This window comes from Schistocerca cancellata, chromosome 11 (assembly GCF_023864275.1).
Source record: "Schistocerca cancellata isolate TAMUIC-IGC-003103 chromosome 11, iqSchCanc2.1, whole genome shotgun sequence".
NCBI classification, from domain to species: Eukaryota; Metazoa; Arthropoda; class Insecta; order Orthoptera; family Acrididae; genus Schistocerca; species Schistocerca cancellata.
The window spans coordinates 175,181,385-175,203,668 of record NC_064636.1 but is presented as its reverse complement, the minus strand read 5'-3'; the positions used below and the strand labels follow the sequence as shown (position 1 = coordinate 175,203,668).

At 42.1% G+C, this 22,284-nt stretch overlaps 1 protein-coding gene across 1 annotated transcript in view; it reads right to left on the bottom strand.

The window, feature by feature from the left end:
- LOC126108420 (uncharacterized) overlaps positions 1 to 22,284 on the bottom strand; it is a 99,103-nt gene that overhangs the window by 63,630 nt on the left and 13,189 nt on the right. Inside the window, exon 3 of the mRNA XM_049913627.1 lies at positions 5,705 to 5,877. Coding sequence (XP_049769584.1) covers positions 5,705 to 5,877 — 173 coding nt within the window. The remainder of the gene's footprint in view (positions 1 to 5,704; positions 5,878 to 22,284) is intronic.

The following is a 22,284-nucleotide window of genomic DNA, read 5'->3' as shown; positions in this document are numbered from 1 at the left end:
TTAACAGCGCGTAGCGTTGCGCAGTTGGAGGTGAGCCGCCAGCAGTGGTGGATGTGGGGAGAGAGATGGCGGAGTTTTGAAATTTGTAAGACTGGATGTCATGAACTGCTATGTATATTATGATTTTTGAACACTATTGAGGTAAATACATTGTTTGTTCTCTATTAAAATCTTTCATTTGCTAACATGTGGCTTGCTTTATGTATTTTACTCATTTTGTTTAATATCTAGTTTCTAGCTGCCCTGCAGCATTGGTTAAAATAAAATTTTTTATATGTACTAATATAAATATTTTATGCCTAAAGACCTAGTAAAGAATAACTTTGATGCACTTAAAAAAAAACGAAGGAGCACAAAAACACATTTCCCTTCACATGAATTGCATACAGAATTTTGTTTTCAAGTACTTGGTAATTTCTTTTGTAGAATAAATTGTGATGCATCACTCTAGTGTTAAGATGTGACATAGGTATTAAACATGGCCATTTTTACTGAAATATTTTTTCTGCTTGAGCTTTGTTATGTTTAGATCTAAGTTATTGCATTTGCTGCTGCTGTTTGCCAGGTATAGTGCTACTGAATTTTAATTTGTGTTACCCTTCTAAGCCAGTTTACTACTGATTTATTTTTCTTGTTTGCTGCACATTGCCTTATATTGTTGTAACATTGCAATTGCTTTGCTAATTTCTGTAATGCTGCTTGCTTCGCAAATCTGCATTTTTTTCGTTGCTGTTTGCGTTAATTGTTTTGTGCTGCTGCATTGCCTCGTCCCTTAGTATATATATCTGAGCTCAGTAGATTTAAGTTAGCTTAAGAGGGGATATACTATATAAGAAACTAACTATGATGAATAGGAAGAAATGCATTGAGAATATATAAGAAAATGGTTTGGCCAAAAAAGTTGTGTACAGTGGAGAAAAACTATTTTTGAAAGAGGATGCGAACAGAATACAGAAACCAGGCTTAGGTAGGACTTTTTGTGAATAATGATGAACGAAGGGAGATCTCCATGCAAAATACTGCAGTAAAACAAACCCTGTCCTTTCCTTTTGTCTTATCCCTCTATGGGTTTGTGTACCATTGTGTATTTCTGTTTTTCCTGTCTTTATGTGTTTAGCTGATGTTGTTATGTTGTAGAATTTTTGTAATAATATGTTATTTACTTTGTAAATATGCTTAGACATTATTTATTCTGTTTTGTTTTAATGCTCATGTGTAAAGTTGATGTTTCAAAAGTTATTCTGATCTTTTATGTATTTACTTATGTCATAATTCCTGTAACACTGATGTATATGTTAGTTCAATTCTTTTGTAAAGCCCATATTACCAGAAATGTTATCTGTATTATTATGTTTTTAATGATGTATTTTGTACCTTTGTTATTGTATTATTATGTTATAAAATTGTAATTGACAGCAGTTAATCAAATTAAGTAACTTGTAAGTTCCATTTCACTGCACGCGTTTCTGTTGGTCATACTATATGGAAAATATGTGAGAAGTAGGGACTGTTAGTGTTTGCACATGTGTTAATAATTTAGCAAGGGACTGGATAACAGCATTGCTGGTACTAAGGACATTTCAAAAATTTTTTTGGTGAGTGCACAAGTGGTGGGTTATGGACTTGCTATATTATCGGCAAGACTCTTCAATGGTGATTGTGCACCTGCACAGTCACAACAGATGGCTGCTGGCCATCTCTACAAGGACTACAGTGGGTCTGCATCTTAGATGACCCACCAATGCCATTATTTCTACAAGGACTACAGTGGGTCTACACCTTTGCTGACTCACCAGTACCATTATTTCTACAAGGACTGCAGTGGGTCTGCACCTCTGATGGGCCACCAATAGCATAATCTCTACTAGGAGTACAGTGGGTCTGCTCCATGATGACCTACCTACCAATATTCTTCAAAACTTCGAATGACTGTGGGTTTGCTCTGTTGTGGCCCATTACCTGTCTGCGTGTCAAGAGTCAGCACTGTCTTTCTATTGGAAGGACAACACTAATTCTTCAAGACGGCATGGAAATCCACTACTTCCGTGTGCATTTTCTTTTACTGCTCAGACTTTGAGAAAAACACTGCAGTTTTACTGTGATGAATGATCAGGACTGTCTTTATGGACTGTGAGAAAATTTTAGCTTTTGACCAACATCGTATTAATAAGTGTGTGCATTTGATATCTTTCTTACTGTAATTATGAAACATTTTTTCAAATCTGTATTGACCAGTGCCCAAAACAATTTGTAAAATTTTTTGTGGGGAGCATGGGGGCTATGTAAGTAGGCTGTTTAGGTTTTTGTATTGGTAACACCACGTAGCGCTCTGTATGAGAGTCGCTGGCTGTGCTGTGTGCAGTCTGTGGCTGGTTTGCATTGGTGTTTGCCATTGTAGTGTCGGGCAGTTGGATGTTAAGAGCACGTAGCGTTGCGCAGTTGGAGGTGAGCCGCCAGCAGTGGTGGATGTGGGGAGAGAGATGGCGGGGTTTGGACATTTGTAAGACTGGATGTCATGGACTGATATATATAATGTGACTTTTGAACAATATTAAGGTAAATACATTATTTGTTCTCTATTAAAATCTTTCTTTTGCTAACTGTGCCTATCAGTAGTTAGTGCCTTCCGTAGTATGAATCTTTTATTTAGCTGGCAGTAGTGGTGCTCGCTGTATTGCAGTAGTTCGAGTAATGAAGATTTTTGTGACGTAAGTGATTTGTGAAAGGTATAGGTTAATGTTAGTCAGGGCCATTCTTTTGTAGGGATTTTTGAAAGTCAGATTGCGTTGCGCTAAAAATGTTGTGTGTTACTTTAGTGAATGTTTGAGTACGTTCAGTTTTGCTCAGCTGTTTGAAAAGCAAATAATGTAAGAGGTGTATCAGCACAGTAATTCAGAAATTGTTCAAAAGGGGACGTTTCAAATTAGGATGATTTTATGGCATATAATTCAATAATTGTCACTACCTTCCAAGACAACAACTGTGTTCTCAGGGCCATTTGGACTCGTACCTAGCTTGACAACCACTGAGGTGTGCTATGGCATTTCAACACGCCCGCTAAGCCATCCGATTCCAGTCTCAGAGGAAATGTCTGGGACCAGTAAGTGGAATGTGGTCATCTCAATGTCCCTGTGATTTGGCGCCTCCATGGTATCTGCTGAGTAACCTCAGCTGAAAACGCCAAACCTCGAGAGAGTTGTGAGGAACTGAGGCCCTTATCAAGGGTAGAGTTGGTGTACTGTAGAACTGTGTTGCGTGGTCTCTCCTTACCCGACATCAAGTGATATCTGTGCTTAAAATTTGTGTTTATTAACTGTAATAGACACTTTCCAAGCAAACATCACCAATCTGAGTTCGTGTTTTACACAGAAAAAGGTTCATTTATATACTGGCGTAGACTGGTGCCAGCATATCATGCATAGAGGATACGAGAGTATACGCCCACATCTCGTGGTCGTGCGGTAGCGTTCTCGCTTCCCACGCCCAGGTTCCCGGGTTCGATTCCTGGCGGGGTCAGGGATTTTCTCTGCCTCGTGATGGCTGGGTGTTGTGTGCTGTCCTTAGGTTAGTTAGGTTTAAGTAGTTCTAAGTTCTAGGGGACTGCTGACCATAGGTGTTAAGTCCCATAGTGCTCAGAGCCATTTTTTTGATACGAGAGTATGGGTAGAGGCCACTGACAAGACATGGCGGAAATGTGCCGCCAATGCCGTCTCAGCCACCAGTATTTAGGATCACCACCATAGACCAAAGGGCCAGTTATGCCAGTACAAGTCAGCTGTGGAGATCCAGTGTGCCACCAAGATGGAGCCACAGACTTAGCATCTAGCACAGGGACTGGCAGCACATAGCAACCTTATAGTGAACATAGCTGACTATTACTTCAGCAGCATTGAGGCTACATGGACTATACAGAAGAGAGCTTGTACCACAGCACATGGAAACTTAAGTTATGTAGTTCTTTGTTTATGAATGAAGAACCCAGTTATTAATTGCTTGCAGTTTGTGTTATAGGATGAGGATGCTGGCCACCTACATCCTCTCCTTGCTTTCCACAGTACAGCTCTCCTAAACGATGAGACGAGTCTGCAACTCATGGTATAGTGGCGAGCGTTGTTGCCTCTGTATCACGGGGTCCCAGGTACGGTTCCTGTCTGGATTGCAGATTTTCTCTCTCTGGGGACTGGATGTTAGTGCTGTCCTCATCATTTCACCATCATCATCATCATTCATGACAGTGAATAGATTGGACTGTGTACACAATTGGACTGTGAGAAAATTGTGACTTTATATGGGCACTGATGACTGCACAGTTGAGTGCCCAACAAACCAAACATCATCATCATGATCATCATCACAAGGAGACGACGTAAAAGCGGCTAAAGAGAACACAACAATTTACAAGACCTCAACTGCAGCAACTGAACCACCCCTTCCCCCCCCCCCCCAAAAAAAAAATCTGCGTTGTAATTCTGATAGTACGCATTTGCGACCTCTGAATGTGCAGCTTCTACACTTTTCTGTAGACTTTTCTGTAGCTGTCTCTCACTGGCTCCGCCCACCTGCAGCCGCCTAATGCCACAGCGCCTAGAACCACACGGTGGAGTGACATACAGAGCTCTCATACTCATGGCACGGTGAAAGCGAGGGAGGAGGTGGGTGGAACCGGTGATGACCAACCCACATGTTTCAAAATATTGTCCTATGAGCAGAACATACGTTATTTAAAATAAAAAAATATGTAGGTAATATGGTTAGGTAATATGTTAATGTCACGCACCTTCACTTTCAACATTATTTAGCAATATTGTAGCTCCGATATTCTGCAGAAGTATATATTCCTTTGTTACTGGAAGGGGCAAAGTGATATCCGATCACATTACATCTTCAAAGCAAGCTTCATAACTAATCACTTGCTCATTTTACGCCCCTGTCCTGTTGTACCAATATATTGTTTGACGAAAGTGATTGTGGTGAAATGGTAGCCTCATTATCGTCATCATCATCCTCTCTCGCGAAGAAGAGTCTCGCGTCACTCCACTATTTTTCCCTACAGTTAGCATGTCTTGTCCACGATTTTTGCAATCAAATTGGAAGGTAAAAATAACAGCACAAAGAAACCCACGCGCTTTTGTTTGCCTCGTACAAAAGTTAGTCGAATAGCCGCTTGTCACGACGCTTACCGTTCACGAGTTTCACGAGCTTTGATGTGAGAATGTTGCAATTTGACCATCACTGTATGCCGCTCGTGGAGGTGAAGCACTACCGTTTGTTGGCTCCTAGTAATTACGAACACGAACCTCTTACTCCATCTAACGACTGTACTTCGCGCTCCGGGGTTGGCCGGCCGCAGTGGGCAGCAAAGCGTGCACGACAGTTAAAAATCTGCGTCTTCAGAAGGTCACAACTGCATACTACCAGAATTATTGCCCAAAGCTCCGCGCATGTCTGCTTTTTTAGACCTAAAGTATTAGGTCAAATCGGTGACTTTTCCTTGTTATATGCAGTCAATTCTCTGTAGATATAGTTTCTTTCTCTAGTGTGCTTATTAGTTAGTTCTACGGTTGTTGCTTCCTGTGTACTTTGATCAGGACAGAGTTTTCATCTCTGGCATAATTCCGTCATCATGCGTCCATTATCTTAGAATATCTTTACAAGCACATTACGCTTTATTAAAAAATAATATACTTCCAAATAAGATACTCACCAGTTTTGTTCAAGTGCTTCCGGATGAAATTCAGTTTATGGTGCGTCTCGCATTCTCCCCTGGCGCGTATGGCTCTCGTGATGCGCCGAACAGCGTCCAGTGACTGCGAGAGGACATGACACCTCAGATGATCCGTTTGCAGCGTCGTCACGTTCCATTCCACGTCGTTCAACCTTTGAAAATAATATCGAGTCAACTCATGTAACAAATGATATTTTGGGGCTTGATCGTACTTTGTTGAATGCAATAGTGAAAACTAAAGTGAACACCTCCAGTTTCTACGTTTCCCGTTGATAGAGGTGACCATGTCATCAGAGACAAATTGAGTGGTATACAAGACTCCTGACACATTGTGATGAACTGAGTGGTCTCTGTTGAAGTACAAGAAAGCCAATGCACACATTCAGCCAGGTCTATGACAGGACAAGCATGTGCACTTGTACAGAAGGGTAATTATTGTCGTATGGCCTTACAGAACATACACCAATAGATACACAGTGTACTCCCAGGTGAATGTTTACATTTGGTAACTAGATCGTGGCACTCGGTGCCACTTCATGCAAGACTTTCAGACCACATTTAAAAACATGATGCAGGCAGTCCTCCATGACGTAACTCACCATCTGCTTGTTGGCATCACAGTCATAGGCAGCAGTCGCACTATAAGCCCACTTCTCCAAGATGTGGCCGCATCTCCCTCGTGCCATATGGTTGAAATTGAATCTTGAGTTTTCACAATGACAAAGATGAAAATGTGCAATCTTACCCAGTTGATGGATTCTGGTACACACTATTTAAGACTGAGTTCTTATTGGACTCTGTCTCAAGAATTTGTACTTTGGCATATTTGATTGTGAGATTAGTAGGGGCAAAAGTGGATGGAGCAGGCAACCACTGAGTGGGAGCCCAAGTGCCAAAGCCGTTAATGGCCATCACGGCCCCTTCTGTCTTATCTGTGTGTGTGCTGCTCTCCCACGCTGGAGGAAAATGTTCAGCAGCTGAGTACCCAAGTGAAATTGCGTCATTGTGTATTTTAGCTGCAGTTCCTCCCCATTTGTTTCCAACAATGTGGTGCAGTAGGTTTACTATTGAACCAAGCTTCTTTGAAAGGTTCGCGCACTGCTGTGTAAAAGACTCTGAGAGGTAGAGGGAGACACCTAGATATTTAGGGAAGTACCTGTGGGAAACTTTTATCCCATCTAAAAGGACATATAACTGCCTGTATGCTTCTTTATTATAGACGCACAACTCTGTGAGCCCTATTTTACATTTGGTTTGGCTGGAGTCTCAACCTGTAAAAGTACTGAACTAAGGTTCAGCTGGGGAATGTGTCCACCACATTTTGGGCTCCTATGATGTACAGACACCTCTTATCGATGTCAATGACGACTGCTTCTGGCCAGTCTTACAAAGAACAGGTCGCAGTTAGTTTTATCTTGCAACACAATATTGCACAGAAACATCATGACCTACTCGTAAACATCATCCTGCAGTAGCCAGGAATCGGACGAGTGGAACAGCTCTGTTAACTGACTGAGTGTATTGGGATTACTTGAAAATCTGAATGCGTTGTTATAGCAAACAATCTCACACACTTGATGGCTGCAGGAACGCTGCTACTTAAGAGATCCAAGCACGCTACAATGCACAGGGTGGTAGAATATTATAATGATTGTCACGCAGCAACAGACGTCTGTTTAACTGATGTTCCAGAAGACTGCATTTAGTTTGGTGAAAAACGTCAGTCAGGTAATGAACTGACATATATCTTCTATTATTGCTATTTATTTAATTTATAATAATTCATAACATGTCCCTACTGATTGACCTGTCATGCTGGTGAGATGGGTGATATTGGTGACTGCAAGGATCGGGAAACTACACGTCTTAATAGCTCTCTGTCTCTGTAATTAATTGTATTTCCTGTACTCATTGTGTTGTACAACAAATCTAATGGAGTCTCGGGTGGGCCATAGAACAGGGGGAGGGGGTCTGCTTTTTGGGTGGGTCACACAACAGGGGGAGGGGGTCTGCTTTTTGGGTGGGTCACACAGCAGGGGGAGGGGGCTGCTTTTTGCGGTGGGCCCCACAGCAGTGGAGGGGGGTTGGGCTGCCCTGGTGACCAGCCCTCAGTTGAACTCCCTGGGGAGAATGGCCATGTTCTGAAGATTAGGCCTCATGGAGAAGGGGATGGCGACCTGAGCACTGGCTGTGCATGGTAGGACTATACTGTTTACTTATGCTCTGCCGTGGCACTGGCTATGCACGTGCAGTCAGGGTCCCAAAAACTGTGAACCACACACTGTGCAATCCAGGGCTGTGGCTGAAAAGCTCTGTTAATGAACAGTGTAGCACGTCTCGCCAGTGTACAATAAATTATTTTTAGAAGTTGGCCTCACTGGTCAAAGAACAGCTTAGTTTTCTCTGGTATTACCTTTCCTAGGCAACTGGAAGGTGCAAGGCTGGTTGAGAGATATTCATCACAGCTTTCTCATGGGAAGCTCGGTGGCTCTCTATCTCGTAAGGAGAAAGGTAGCTTACTGGGTGACCTAAGAAAAATCTCTAAATAGCAGACAGACCGCGTTTCCTACGGATTTCAATTCGAGGGAGGGGGGGGGGGGAGGGATAGGCCATTGACAGACCACCAAAGATGACTGCCATTCCTGTCTCACTTGTTCCTTGCGAGCTTCGTCAAATTAATCTAGTTCTAATTTAAGTTTGTTTCAGTGTACATAATTAGCATTATTTGCACTTTGTATTTTATTACTCAGGTTAATAAGCAATTATTGCTCTTTTTTATGTAGGGTGACACGAGGAGTAGTTGGAATAAGTTGGCGTAAAATTGGAAAGAGTGTTTGATGGCTGCTGAAGAGCTACCCAATGCATTTTATGCTATACAATGAGCAGTGGGATTAATATCCGCAGTTGTCAGTAGGTGGTTTATGAACTCAGTACCTTTACCTAAGAGAAATTCAGAAATCTCTGCACCTGAAGCAGATACACATTTTCTTCTGTGGACAGGAGGTATGGATGAGCTCTGAACAGTTTCACATGAGATAGCACTACCTGTGGAAGTTAACGGCATTATTCCGACCGCTGATGACAAGAGGTATCCTTCTGTGCCCAGCCAATATGAAGCTCCACAGGCCTGTTCCCAAATGCCATCAAAATCCTTTCTTTCCATGTTTCTTTATTTTCCAATATACTGGCTGCTAGCTCCTTCCTGCAAAGACACTTGAGACACATACAGATCTAAGTAACTGGTTTTTCTTGTTTTTGGATGACCTTTTATGTTCGAAACAGGGAATGCTTTCCGCCGAATTTTATGGATGTCTTGGATGTCATTACTAGTCGTTGGTCGCTCTTTCTCTTCCCATAAATCCTATTTCCCCAACTTCGCTAAACATCAGAATGCTGATGTACCAATAAAATCGGATAATAAAACAATTCCTGTAGAAACATAGTTGCAAGGTTTTATCCTTTTGTTTTGCAGTAGTGTATTTGGCAACATAGAGGGTTACCTTTTCCATGCACATTGTACTGATGGATAGAGTGTAGACGAAAATATAAACACAGCAAGCAGTACCATGCACTGTCAGCTACAGCAGTCGATTCCTGGGCTGTAAATGTTCGAAATGTTCCTCTTTTTCACAGCGTATGCAGTAGAGAGTAAAGTGGTACAGTTCGTCCAACTGATTCCGTGAAAACACTCCCAGTTATTGATTTTTTTTATCTCTTAACATGCTACTCGGAACGCTGACTTCGAAGTAATGACTAGATAGATCAGGGTTTCACATCCCGTCGACGAAGATGTCGTCAGAATGGAAGACGGAATGGGAAAGACTGGGGAAGGAGGTGAACTGTGTCTTCTCACAGAAACCGTCTCGTCTACATCTACATCTACATCAGTATTTTCCAAATCACATTTAAGTGTCAGGTAGAGGGTTTGTTTTGATCTTCTGATGACTTTATTAGTCGATAAACGACAGCGTCGTCTGCAAACAACCTAAGACGGCTGCTCAGATTGTCTCCGATATCGTGTATATAGCTAAGGAACAGCAAAGGGCCTTTAACACTACCGCGGGGAACGCCGGAAATCACTTCTGTTTTCCTCGAAGACTTTCCGTCAATTAATACGAACTGTCACCTCTCTGACAGGAAATCACAAATCAAGTCACAGAACTGGGACGATATTCCATAAACAGGCAATTTCACTACAAGCTCTGTGGCACAGTGGCAAAAGCCTTCCGGAAATTCAGAAATACGGAATCGATCTGAAATGGCTTGTCAATAGCACTCAACACTTCATTTGAATAAAGAGCTAGTTGTGTGTCACAGGAACGATGTTTTCGAAACGCATGTTGAGTATGTGTCAACAGATCATTCTCTTCGAGGTAATTCCTAATGTTCGAACACAATATATGTTCCAAAATCCTGCTGCATATCGAAGTTAACGATATGGGCCTGTAATTTAGAGGATTACTGCTACTACCTTTCTTGAATATTGGCGTGACCTGTTCAGCTTTCCAGTCTTTCGGTGCGGATCTTTCGTCGAGGGAACGGTTGTATATGATTGTTAAGTATGGAGCTAATGCGTCAACATATTCTGAAAGGAACCTAATTGGTATACGATCCGGACCAGAAGAATTGCTTTTATTAAGTGATTTAAGTTGCTTCACTACTCCGAGGAGATCTGCTTCTAAGTTACTCATGTTGGCAGCAGTTCTTGAATCGAGTTCTGAAATATTTACTTCTTCTTCGGATTTCAGAAGGTTGTGTTTAGTAAGTCTGCATTGCCAGCTCTGTCTTCAAGAGTATCTCCATTGCCATCGCGCACAGAATGTATTGTTCTTGTCTTGCCGCCATCCGACATGTTTGCGCAAGGAAGGAACTGATAGCAGAGCGTGGTTACGGTTGTGATATTTCCATTACAGTTACTGTTAGCTGGAATTGTATTTTTGTTAGTGTTGCACCATATTCTCTTGGTTGTTGATTGTTTTGAGGTGACTTATTTCAGTGGATGTGAGGATGTAGGTTGCAGTAGGTACTGGGAGATGAAGAAGCTTGCACAGTATAGAGTAGCATGGAGAGCTGCATCAAACCAGTCTCTGGACTGAAGACTACAACAACAACAACATTTCAGTGGCGGTCAGGCGGTGTCCTGGAATCGGCCTGTTGAGCCTATTGAGGGCAGTGTTCCGGACTTAGTGGCTCGCTTGCGTGCTATCGTTCTTCACCAGCTTGACGTCGTGGTTGAGGTGGTGGTTCAGATAGACGCAGCCATTGAGTTTCGTTCAAGGCTACTAGGAGCCTTGAGGACACCACTGGTGTTTTGGAAGACACTCAAACTAGGGGTAGTAAGTTAGATAGGGTGCGGGCACAATTAATGCATTAGTTATAAGACATCACGCTATTGTCTTAAATTCTGGTAGCTCTTTTCGTTCTCAACTGCGAATAGTCCTTTAAGTTTGTCATCTTGTGAGACATAGCCCAGTACCTTCTTCAGTGCAGGGATGTCGGGTTGCCTATCGGCATGTGTTTCCACTGTCGGGTTGGCTTCGAGCGGGTATCTCGCTTCTTTTCGTTGCTGAGCTAGCAATGGTACTTGAATTGGTCATCTTGCGGGACTTGGGTCGGTCCCTTCCTGGTGCAGGGATGTCGGGCGCCCAGTGGGCAGGTGTTACCTCTGCATGGATGGGTCCAAGCCATACTCTAGCTTCCGGCTTTTTCTTGGCCATTGTCCTTTGCTTTCATTAAGGAGTTCCTGGTCAATTTATTTGGGCATGTGACCCCCAGGTTCATGTTTGAGGGGAGGGGGGGGGGGGGCGTTGAGCCCTGTGCGGCTCGTGTTCGTGCCGTTTCTTGCTTGCCAGCTTGTCTTTACCGAAGTGTCGCCTCGTTTCTTATTCGGTTTACTGGTGTCACTAAGTTGCTGGCTTGTCTGCCCATGAGTGGCAGCAGCAGCGCGTATCGATAAGATCACTGTCATATTATCTTTGGAGCGACCGCATGCAGGTTTCGAGAAAAACATTCGTTGTGGAAACTATTATAAGCACGTTGAATTGAAGTCCGCGCTAAATTTCGAGCTTCTGTAAAAGATGGCCAATCTTGGAGATTTTTGTGTCTGTTTCAATTTGGCGTGTTTTTTTCGTTGTTTTTCTATCACCGTTCTGACCCGTTTTGTGTACCAAGGAGAATCACCTCCGTTTTTGTTAGTTTATTTGGTATAAATCTCTCAGTTGCTGCCGATACTATTTCTCTGAATTCATGCCACATCTGGTCCGCACTTATATTGTTCATTTGGAAGGAGTGGAGATTGTGTCTCAGGAAGGCATCAAGTGAATTTTTACCTGTTTTTTGAATAGGTATATTATTCGTTTATTTTTGGAGGATTTGGAGGTTACAATATTCAATCTCTCTACGATAAACCTGTGTTCACTGATCCCGGTATACGTTTTGATCCTCGTTATTAACTCAGGCTTATTTGCTGCTGAGAGGCCAAGTGTGTTTTCACAACCGTTTACTATTCTTTCACCTAAATAGGTTTACACAAATAGGGGGAAATCCCAAACTGGGTGGCCAGACCGCGATTTGACCCGCCCAGCTGCAGCCACCCCGCTGCGTGGGACTCCGTCTCTGCAGGGACACGCCGCACCCCACTTCTGCCTCATCAATTTCCCGCACACGTGTTTTATGTTGAGGGTATCACTCCATACAGAGAATGTTCAGTTTTGTATGTTACAGGTGCTTCGGCCCTATGCAGCATAATCTCATTTCCCGGAATCAAATTTGTAATGATAATCATTTTGAGGATAGCCACTTTCTACTTCTGAAATTAATTATTCAAAAATTAGTATACTATTTAGTGTTGACTTCACAGTTGAGGTTAGAACGTATTCTACGTGAAAAGATTAGGTACAACATCTCCATTCTTCATTTATTTACTTTGAACTATAAATTTTGGAACACTACATAGTAGGAGCAGGGCAACAAATTGTATTTGTCCTACAACGCAGGCTCTCACGACCGGTGTTTTTGTCCTTGCTAAACTTCGCTTTATGGAGTCAGGCAGCTTAACGTTTCGTTCACAAATGCTGGAGACATCATCAGAAACTGTGAAGACTCAGGTAGCAGTTTCATACTTTAAAAATCTTAGTATGCTAAACTGTTTGTACACATTCACGAGACGGTCGAGTTGTGGTGTCATCAGACAGCTGCCTAAGAGCACAGAATCACCAGTGTATGTGTTACAGAGCTTCTACCGGGGAACAGTTGGCGCTGGTTGCATTATTCAGCCCTACTCCTTCTGCTTTCCCATTAAAGTTGTTTTCGTGCTTTAGAGATTTCATATCCTCTCCGTAAATCGTAGCACGCTGGTATTGGATCTTGATTTATCTTATTTAATCGTATGGCTAGGGGCTCCCTTCGGGCAGACAGTTCGCCGGGTGCCGATCTTTCAATTTGACGCCACTTCGGCGACCTGCAGTCGATGAGGGCGATCGGACGGTGATGAGGACAGCACTAAACCCAGACCCTGGCCGGAGAAAATTCCCCCGACCCAGCTGGGAATCGAACCCGGGCCCAGAGGATTGAAAATCCGTCACGCTGACCATTCAGCTACTGGGGGCGGGCTTGGATCTTGATAAAAGCATTGTATTGGAGAGACGAATCTCAAACTTCCCTATTGCCAGTGCATGTTCCGCTGATGCTGATTATCTGTGTTTCGCACATGTCAGTTGTTCTTCCATTACTTAAACAAGGAGTTCATGCATCTGTTTGTACTGCCTATGTATGCTTGACCATGTGTGGGAGACAATTTATGTACTCCTTCTATGGCAGGTTCTGAGCGTACATTCTTTACAGTGTTCACTCACACTGATCTGTTACCAGTATAAACACAGCACCAATACCATATATTCTTAGTACTCTGATGACGCGATCTGTGACGAATGGGAGTATGGTTCTTTGCCATGAGGAACTCCATAAGGATAGGGCAGGCAGACGGCCATGGCATTGTAGTACGAAGCAACTGGGGATTAGCCTGAAGTAATTTAGGGAAATAACATATTCAGGATATCTGGACGCAAGAAAGGAGTGTCAGTAACAGTGCAACGTCGTTCCATTTTTTTCTAATGTACAATATTTGTTTACGCATGTATTCTTGCAATGAAGTTACTTTGAAAACACAAAAATCTAGTGCTATAAATCTATTGCTGTACTGTTCATTCATTTCTTAATACCATCCATTGCACACTCTGCATACCATACATCCACACCATCAAGAGACGTGGGTATCATGGTGATGATGTATGGTTTCTCCTGAAAAATTGAGCTTACACCATTCCCTTTACTAGTCTCCTTAATCCCATTAGAAAATTTTTTGTAGTAGTTTATTCCTTGGTGGATACTGTCACATGTTCATGGACAGAATTGTCAAATGTTTTTGTGTAAACAACTAAAGATGGTCAACGAATTTTGAATGTGTCAACAGAATTGTAATAGGCTTACATAACATTTATTACATATAACAGTGAAACATCATAAATGCAGGACTGGTGTGACAATCAACGAATATGATTAAAATTAGTCACTAATAAAAATATTATTTACCAATTTGATGGAAATCTTAATTAATAAATTATAAATAGGGGAAGGTGGGGGAATTACACACATGTGGGTAATACCATGCAGACTCATTTACGCAGTTTGAATGGCGCAAGCTGTTCCCAGTTGGTGCTACACCCTGCCGGCAGGAGTAACAACTACTACGCGGCATACGCCAGCCATTTTTCAGTGGTATTGTTGGAGCAGTGAAGTATTGTATACTTTCGGCGTGTCTCATGTAATTTTGGTCAGCTGTATTTTGCAAGGTAAGTGCTACTATAAGTTGCTTTAATGTATTTCTTGTGTATCAACTACTACCCCTAGATGAAACCTTTAATTTAATTGTAGATTTGCCCCACTATCTGAATTAGGTGCCGAGTTATGCTTAGGTTAGTCATCGAACTTACAGTGGGGCAATGCCATGCAGCTGTTGAAGTGCGTGGTATTCCCCCTTGCAGGTTATATTTTCAATACTAATGAGTTTCTTTTTTTTTAATTGTAGATGGGTAGATTTGTAAAAGAAAAACCCAGAAAGCAAAATGGACGCAAGAGGAACTTTGTAAGGCTCTTGATGCCATCAAATCTGGAAGAAAAGTAAGAAAAGTATCAACAGCTTTAGGGATTCATGAAGCTACTCTGTGATCGAGAATGAACGTTAAAAATACTGAGGCTCCAAAACTTGGAAGCAATCCAACATTTTCGACAGAACAGGAAAATTAGATTAGGGATCATGTTATTACAATGGCCAAGGTGTTCTATGGTATTACATGCATCCAGCTGCGAAAGATTGCATTTGAGTATGCAGAGGCTAACAACATTACAAACAATTTTGATAAGTCATCTAGGTTAGCTGGAAATGATTGACTAGCTCAATTTTTAAAAAGAAACTCAACTATTAGTATGAGAAAACCTAAAGCAACTAGCATTAACACAACACAGGCGTTTAATGAAGAAGAGTTTAATGCATATTTTAAAAACTTAGAACATGTCTTTGAAAAATATAAATTTAAAGAGGGGCGAGAGTTCAACGTAGATGAAACGGACATAAATACTGTACAAAAGCCCGAGAGAATTTTGGCTCCTAAAGGTGGGGCTACGTCTTGGGAAAGGGGAAAAAACGTGAATGTGATATGTTGTTTCAGTGCTGCTGGTAGCTACATCCCCCCTACGTTTATCTTTCCCAGGAAGAGGATGTCAAATCTCTTTTCTAAAGGTGGCCGAGTTGGAGCAATATATGATGGCTCTGTCAATGGCTGGTCCAATGACTCATTATTTTTCGAATGGATCCAACATTTCCAGAACAATGTAAAATCAACTATTGAAGACTCTGTGCTGCTGATTTTAGATAATCACAGCAGCCACATTTCACTTGATATTTTTGAATTTTGTAAAAAACATTCTATTGCCATGGTAACCATACCTGCACACACTTCTCACAAGCTTCAACCACTAAATGATACATTCTTTTCTTCTTTGAAATCAGCCTTCAATCGTGAATGTGACATGTATATAAAGTCACAGGTGTATCAAAAAATTACGCCATATGAGTTAGCAGAACTTTTTAATAAGGCATATACTAAGGTCGCTGCGATGGACAAAAAATGTAAAAAACGAAAATTATACTAGATGTTTGTAGATTACATTATTTAGTTCTTAAATATACTGCTAACTATTTGTAGTAACTAATAAGCAAATAAAAATAGCAAGTATTGTACATTTTTATGGTTTGTTTGTTTTACGTGTTATTACCCAGTATTTTGCATATCATTACATCAGGGGTGGGGAATATCACGCATTAGCACTTTTTTTTAATTTTAATGTTCAGAATTAAGGTACTGTTTATAACTATTAACAGACGATTGGAATATGTGGAGAAATGTCCATTGTATGGTATGTACACTACTGGCCATTAAAATTGCTACACCAAGAAGAAATGCAGATGAGAAACGGGTATTCATTGGACAAATATATTATACTAGTACTGACATGTGATTATATTTCACGCAATTTGGGTGCACAGATCCTGATAAATCAGTACGCAGAACAACCACCTGTGGCCGTAATAACAGCCTTGATACGCCTGGGCATTCAGTCAAGCAGAGCTTGGATGGCGTGTACAGGTACAGCTGCCCATGCAGCTTCAACAGAATACCACAGTTAATCAAGAGTAGTGACTGGCGTATTGTGACGAGCCAGTTGCTCGGCCACCGTTGACCAGACGTTTTCAATTGGTGAGAGATCTGGAGAATGTGCTGGTGAGGGCAGCAGTCGAACATTTTCTGTATCCAAAAAGGCCCCTACAGGACCTGCAACATGCAGTCGTCCATTGTTGTTGTGGTCTTCAGTCCGGAGACTGGTTTGATGCAGCTCTCCATGCTACTCTATCCTGTGCAAGCTTCTTCATCTCCCAGTACCTACTGCAACCTACATCCTTCTGAATCTGCTTAGTGTATTCATCTCTTGGTCTCCCCCTACGATTTTTACCCTCCACGCTGCCCTCCAATACTAAATTGGTGATCCCTTGATGCCTCAGAACATGTCCTACTAACCGATCCCTTCTTCTGGTCAAGTTGTGCCACAAACTTCTCTTCTCCCCAATCCTATTCAATACTTACTCATTAGTTACGTGATCTACCCATCTAATCTTCAGCATTCTTCTGTAGCACCACATTTCAAAAGCTTCTATTCTCTTCTTGTCCAAACTATTTACTGTCCATGTTTCACTTCCATACATGGCTACACTCCATACAAATACTTTCAGAAATGACTTCCTCACACTTGAATCTACACTCGATGTTAACAAATTTATCTTCTTCAGAAACGCTTTCCTTGCCATTGCCAGTCCACATTTTATATCCTCTCTACTTCGACCATCATCAGTTATTTTGCTCCCCAAATAGCAAAACTCATTTACTACTTTAAGTGTCTCATTTCCTAATCTAATACCCTGAACATCACCTGACTTAATTTGGCTACATTCCATTATCCTTGTTTTGCTTTTGTTGATGTTCATCTTATATCCTCCCTTCAAGATACCATCCATTTCGTTCAACTGCTCTTCCAAGTCCTTTGCTGTCCCTGACAGAATTACAATGTCATCGGCGAACCTCAAAGTTTTTATTTCTTCTCCATGGATTTTAATACCTACTCCGAATTTTTCTTTTGTTTCCTTTACTGCTTGCTCAGTATACAGATTGAATAACATCGGGGAGAGGCTACAACCCTGTCTTACTCCCTTCCCAACCACTGCTTCCCTTTCATGTCCCTCGACTCTTATAACTGCCATCTGGTTTCTGTACAAATTGTAAATAGCCTTTGGCTCCCTGTATTTTACCCCTGCCACCTTTACAATTTGAAAGAGAGTATTCCAGTCAACATTGTCAAAAGCTTTCTCTAAGTCTACAAATGCTAGAAACGTAGGTTTGCCTTTCCTTAATCTAGCTTCTAAGATAAGCCGTAGGGTCAGTATTGCCTCACGTGTTCCAGTATTTCTACGGAATCCAAACTGATCTTCCCCGAGGTCGACTTCTACTAGTTTTTCCATTCCTCTGTAAAGAATTCGTGTTAGTATTTTGCAGATGTGGCTTATTAAACTGATTGTTCGGTAATTTTCACATCTGTCAACACCTGCTTTCTTTGGGATTGGAATTATTATATTCTTCTTGAAGTCTGAGGGTATTTCTCCTGTTTCATACATCTTGCTCACCAGATGGTAGAGTTTTGCAGGACTGGCTCTCCCAAGGCCGTCAGTAGTTCCAATGGAATGTTGTCTAGTCCTGGGGCCTTGTTTCGACTCAGGTCTTTCAGTGCTCTGTCAAACTCTTCACGCAGTATCGTATCTCCCATTTCATCTTCATCTACATCCTCTTCCATTTCCATAATATTGTCCTCATTGTCCATTATCGTGCTGAAATGTAGGGTTTCGTAGGGATCGAATGAAGGGTAGAGCCACGGGTCGTAACACATCTGAACAGTAACGCCTACTGTTCAAAGTGCCGTCAATTCTAACAAGAGGTGACCGAGACGGATGTCGTGCGGTAGCGTTCTCGCTTCCGACGCCCGGGTTCCCGGGTTCGATTCCCGGCGGGGTCAGGGATTTTCTCTGCCTCGGGATGGCTGGGTGTTGTGTGATGTCCTTAGGTTAGTTAGGTTTAAGTAGTTCTAAGTTCTAGGGGACTGATGACCATAGATGTTGTCCCATAGTGCTCAGAGCCATTTGAACCATTTGACCGAGACGTGTAACCAATTGCTCCCCATACCATCACGCCGGGTGATACGCCAGTATGACGATGACGAATAAACGCTTCCAATGTGCGTTCACCGCGATGTCGCCAAACAAGGATGCGACGATCATGATGCTGTAAACAGAACCTGGATTCATCCGAAAAATTGACGTTTTGTCATTCGTGCACCCAGGTTCGTCGTTGAGTACACCATTGCAGGCGCTCCTGTCTGTGATGCAGCGTCAAGGGTAACCGCAGCCACGGTCTTCGAGCTGATAGTCAGTGGTGCTGCAAACGTCGTCGAACTGTTCGTGCAGATGGTTGTTGTCTTGCAAAACGTCCCCATTTGTTGACTCACGGATCGAGACGTGGCTGCACGATCCGTTACAGCTATGCAGATAAGATGCCTGTCATCTCGACTGCTAGTGATGCGAGGCCGTTGGGATCCAGCACGGCGTTCCGTATTACCCTCCTGAACCCACTGATTCCATATTCTGCTAACAGTCATTGGATCTCGACCAACGCGAGCAGCAATGCCGCGATACAATAAACCGCAATCGCGATAGGCTACAGTCCGACCTTTATCAAAGTCGGAAACGTGATGGTACGCAACGTTTCACCAGGCAACGCCGGTCAACTGCTGTTTGTGTATGAGAAATCGGTTGGAAACTTTCCTGATGTCAGCACGATGTAGGTGTCGCCACCGGCGCCAACCTTGTGTGAATGCTCTGAAAAGCTAATCATTTTCATATCACATCATCTTCCTCCTGTCGGTTAAATGTCGCGTCTGTAGCACGTCATCTTTATGGTATATTAATTTTAATGGCCAGTAGTGTACTTATTTTCGTAGGTTTTAATGACGTAACGAATGGTTCACATCGATTTTTCCTTAGGTGCGTCTATTTCCCCCACTCTCCCCTACATTTTGTTGCTGACCCTGATACCAACACAATGTTGGAATTGTGCAAACACTATCGTTACAGATTCAGATTAGGAACTGAATTATATAGTAAATCATGTTCTGGAGGGAAGTAACTCTCGCTTTCTGGCTAATAGATTGACATTTGATTATAATAACACTCCATACATCGACTTTGTTGTGAACAAATAAGTCCTTACTGGCATTCAAATCTTCCAGTGGTGGCGCGATTAATGCATTACAACATATTCAGTTTTTGTGACTCAAAGTAGATTGTAATCTCTCAGCAAAGCCACATACCGAGAGGCTGAATAAAGCCGCACTTACGATTAAAAGACTGTCCATAGCGTCAGCGCTTCATGGAACACTGTTTCCATCACATTATGTCAAATAATATTTCAAAAGAATTCACAAGTAAAGCACTATATTCTATCCGAAATGCGAGCTCCCCATGCCATTTGTGGTGTAATTCACATATACCATGTATTCTTTCATTCAATGAGTGCGACGTACTTGCAGTATATCGGATTTCTTATAACATTTTTAGATGTCAAAGTGCATTTGTTGGGAAGGAATAATAAGAGGCATTCAGGGCAGGCAAGACAAAAGAAGGAACTGAGGTCTGGTAGTGTCAAATCTGAACTCTCCAAACGCAATCTACAAGATTTCTCCTGGCAATGTCTTAATTCCTCTAGAAGTACTTCAGCTCCACCTGCTTTTTACTATACCCAAGTTGAATGAACGGAATAGTCGAGAAAACACTTGATACCTGAGTGCTTCGTGTCTACCCACTAAACTGTAAGGCACTAAATGAACTGAATAGCTCGTAAACTGTTTATCAAACAAGGATTTAAAAAATGGTTCAAATGGCTCTGAGCACTATGGGACTTAACATCTGTGGTCATCAGTCCCCTAGAACTTAGAACTACTTAAACCTAACTAACCTAAGGACATCACACACATCCACGCCCGAGGCAGGATTCGAACCTGCTAACGTAGCGGTCACACGGTTCCAGACTGAAGCGCCTAGAACCGCACGGCCACAACGGCCGGCAAACAAGGGTACCTAATCGCACTACTGTGATGTGGGTTTCTGCTGTTTGTCCAAATCATTAAAAGGAGATGTGGGGAACATGTGCATCAAAACGCCGTGGCTGACCTCTCGCCATTCCGAGAGTGAGGTGTCTGAGAAAAAGGTAGTATTGGAACTGAAGCCGTGAGTGAAAGTCTTGAGTCCTGTCTCGATATTTCGGTTGGTGATAGAAATATCGACTACAGGGAGAGGATCGGCGTTTTTGAGTCACAGCCTGACACATAGTTCCCATCTGTCACCAAGATTCAGATTTTGGTTTGTCCCATTATTGATATATTGAATGTGAAAGAGCTTTAGTACAGCTACCAATATAGTCGTTGTTGCTATTTGTTGCTGACGTCTTTATCACAATGATTGGTGATTCACCTCTCCATGCTACTCCATGCTGTGCAAAACTGTTCATGTCCAAATAACTACTGCAACCTGTATTCATTTGAACCTTTTTACTGTACTCTTAATTTGGTGTTCCTCTACAATTTTTGCTCCCTACACTTTGCTTCCACTAGCAAACGCCTGGTAGGCGTCCCATCAACTGATTCCTTCTTTTAGTCGTGCCACATATTTTTGTCTCTGATTCGGTTCAGTACCTTATTATTGATTAAAACATCTACCCACCTATTTTTCAGCACTTTACTCTAGCATCATATTTCAAAATCTTCTATTCTCTTCTGGTGGCAATTGCTTATCATCCATATTTCACTTCAATGCAGCGCTACATTCCAGACAAATACCTCCAGAAATGACTTTCTAACACTTAAATTTATACTAGACGTTAATAAATTCCTCTTTTCCAGAGATTATTTTCGATCTATAGCCAGTCAGCATTTTATATCCTGCCTACTTCAGCTATCTGCTGCCCGAATATGACAACGAATCTGCTGTTTTATTGTCTTATTCACTAATCTGATAACACTTTCGAATGTGACAGATCAACTGTATAGCAATTTTATTAGCTCGCTTAATAAGTGATGAATATGTTGAGGTGTATTTTACTACTTAATATGGCGGAGACATAACCGCATTTGGCAGAAAATGAATCTAAGTAAATGAATTATCGTTTGATGCTTGACAGAACATGACAGTAATATCATAATGGAAACGTTTTCCGATGTTGTGCAGCTGTTATTAACTGAATCACAACGCGCCACGTTGTCACTTGAAATATGTAAATATTCGATGAGCAGCACATGGATGCCTGTAACACTTATAGCAAAACTTGCACGGTGATTGTAGAACTACATGTCTTTTGAACAAACATATCACCCTATTGATAATGGTATAGCGTTTGTAAGTTGAATAAGAAACGAGCAAAGTGTGTTTGCTTCAAGTCACCAAAGATAACGTGATTCCCAAACGATGTTTATCATTAGGCGATTTAAGTACAGGCTAAAAGTTTACGAAGCCAAATCATATGGAAAGCATGAAGAACGCTCATCAGATAAAATGTTAAACGCACCCTTAGCTGCTGAGCACACGGGTCGCTTTGGAGTGCTGGATGCAATTGTGCAGCCGGTCGCTGTGGCCGAGTGGTTCTAGGCGCTTCAGTCCGGAACCGCGCTGCTGCTACGGTCGCAGGTTCGAATCCTGCCTCGGGTATGGATGTCTGTGATGTCCTTAGGTTAGTTAGGTTTAAGTAGTCCTAAGTGTAGGGGACTGATGACCTCAGATGTCCCATAGTGCCTACAGCCATTTGAACCATTTTTTTGCAGTGGTGCAGTAGGGGCTCTCCACCACTGACGTC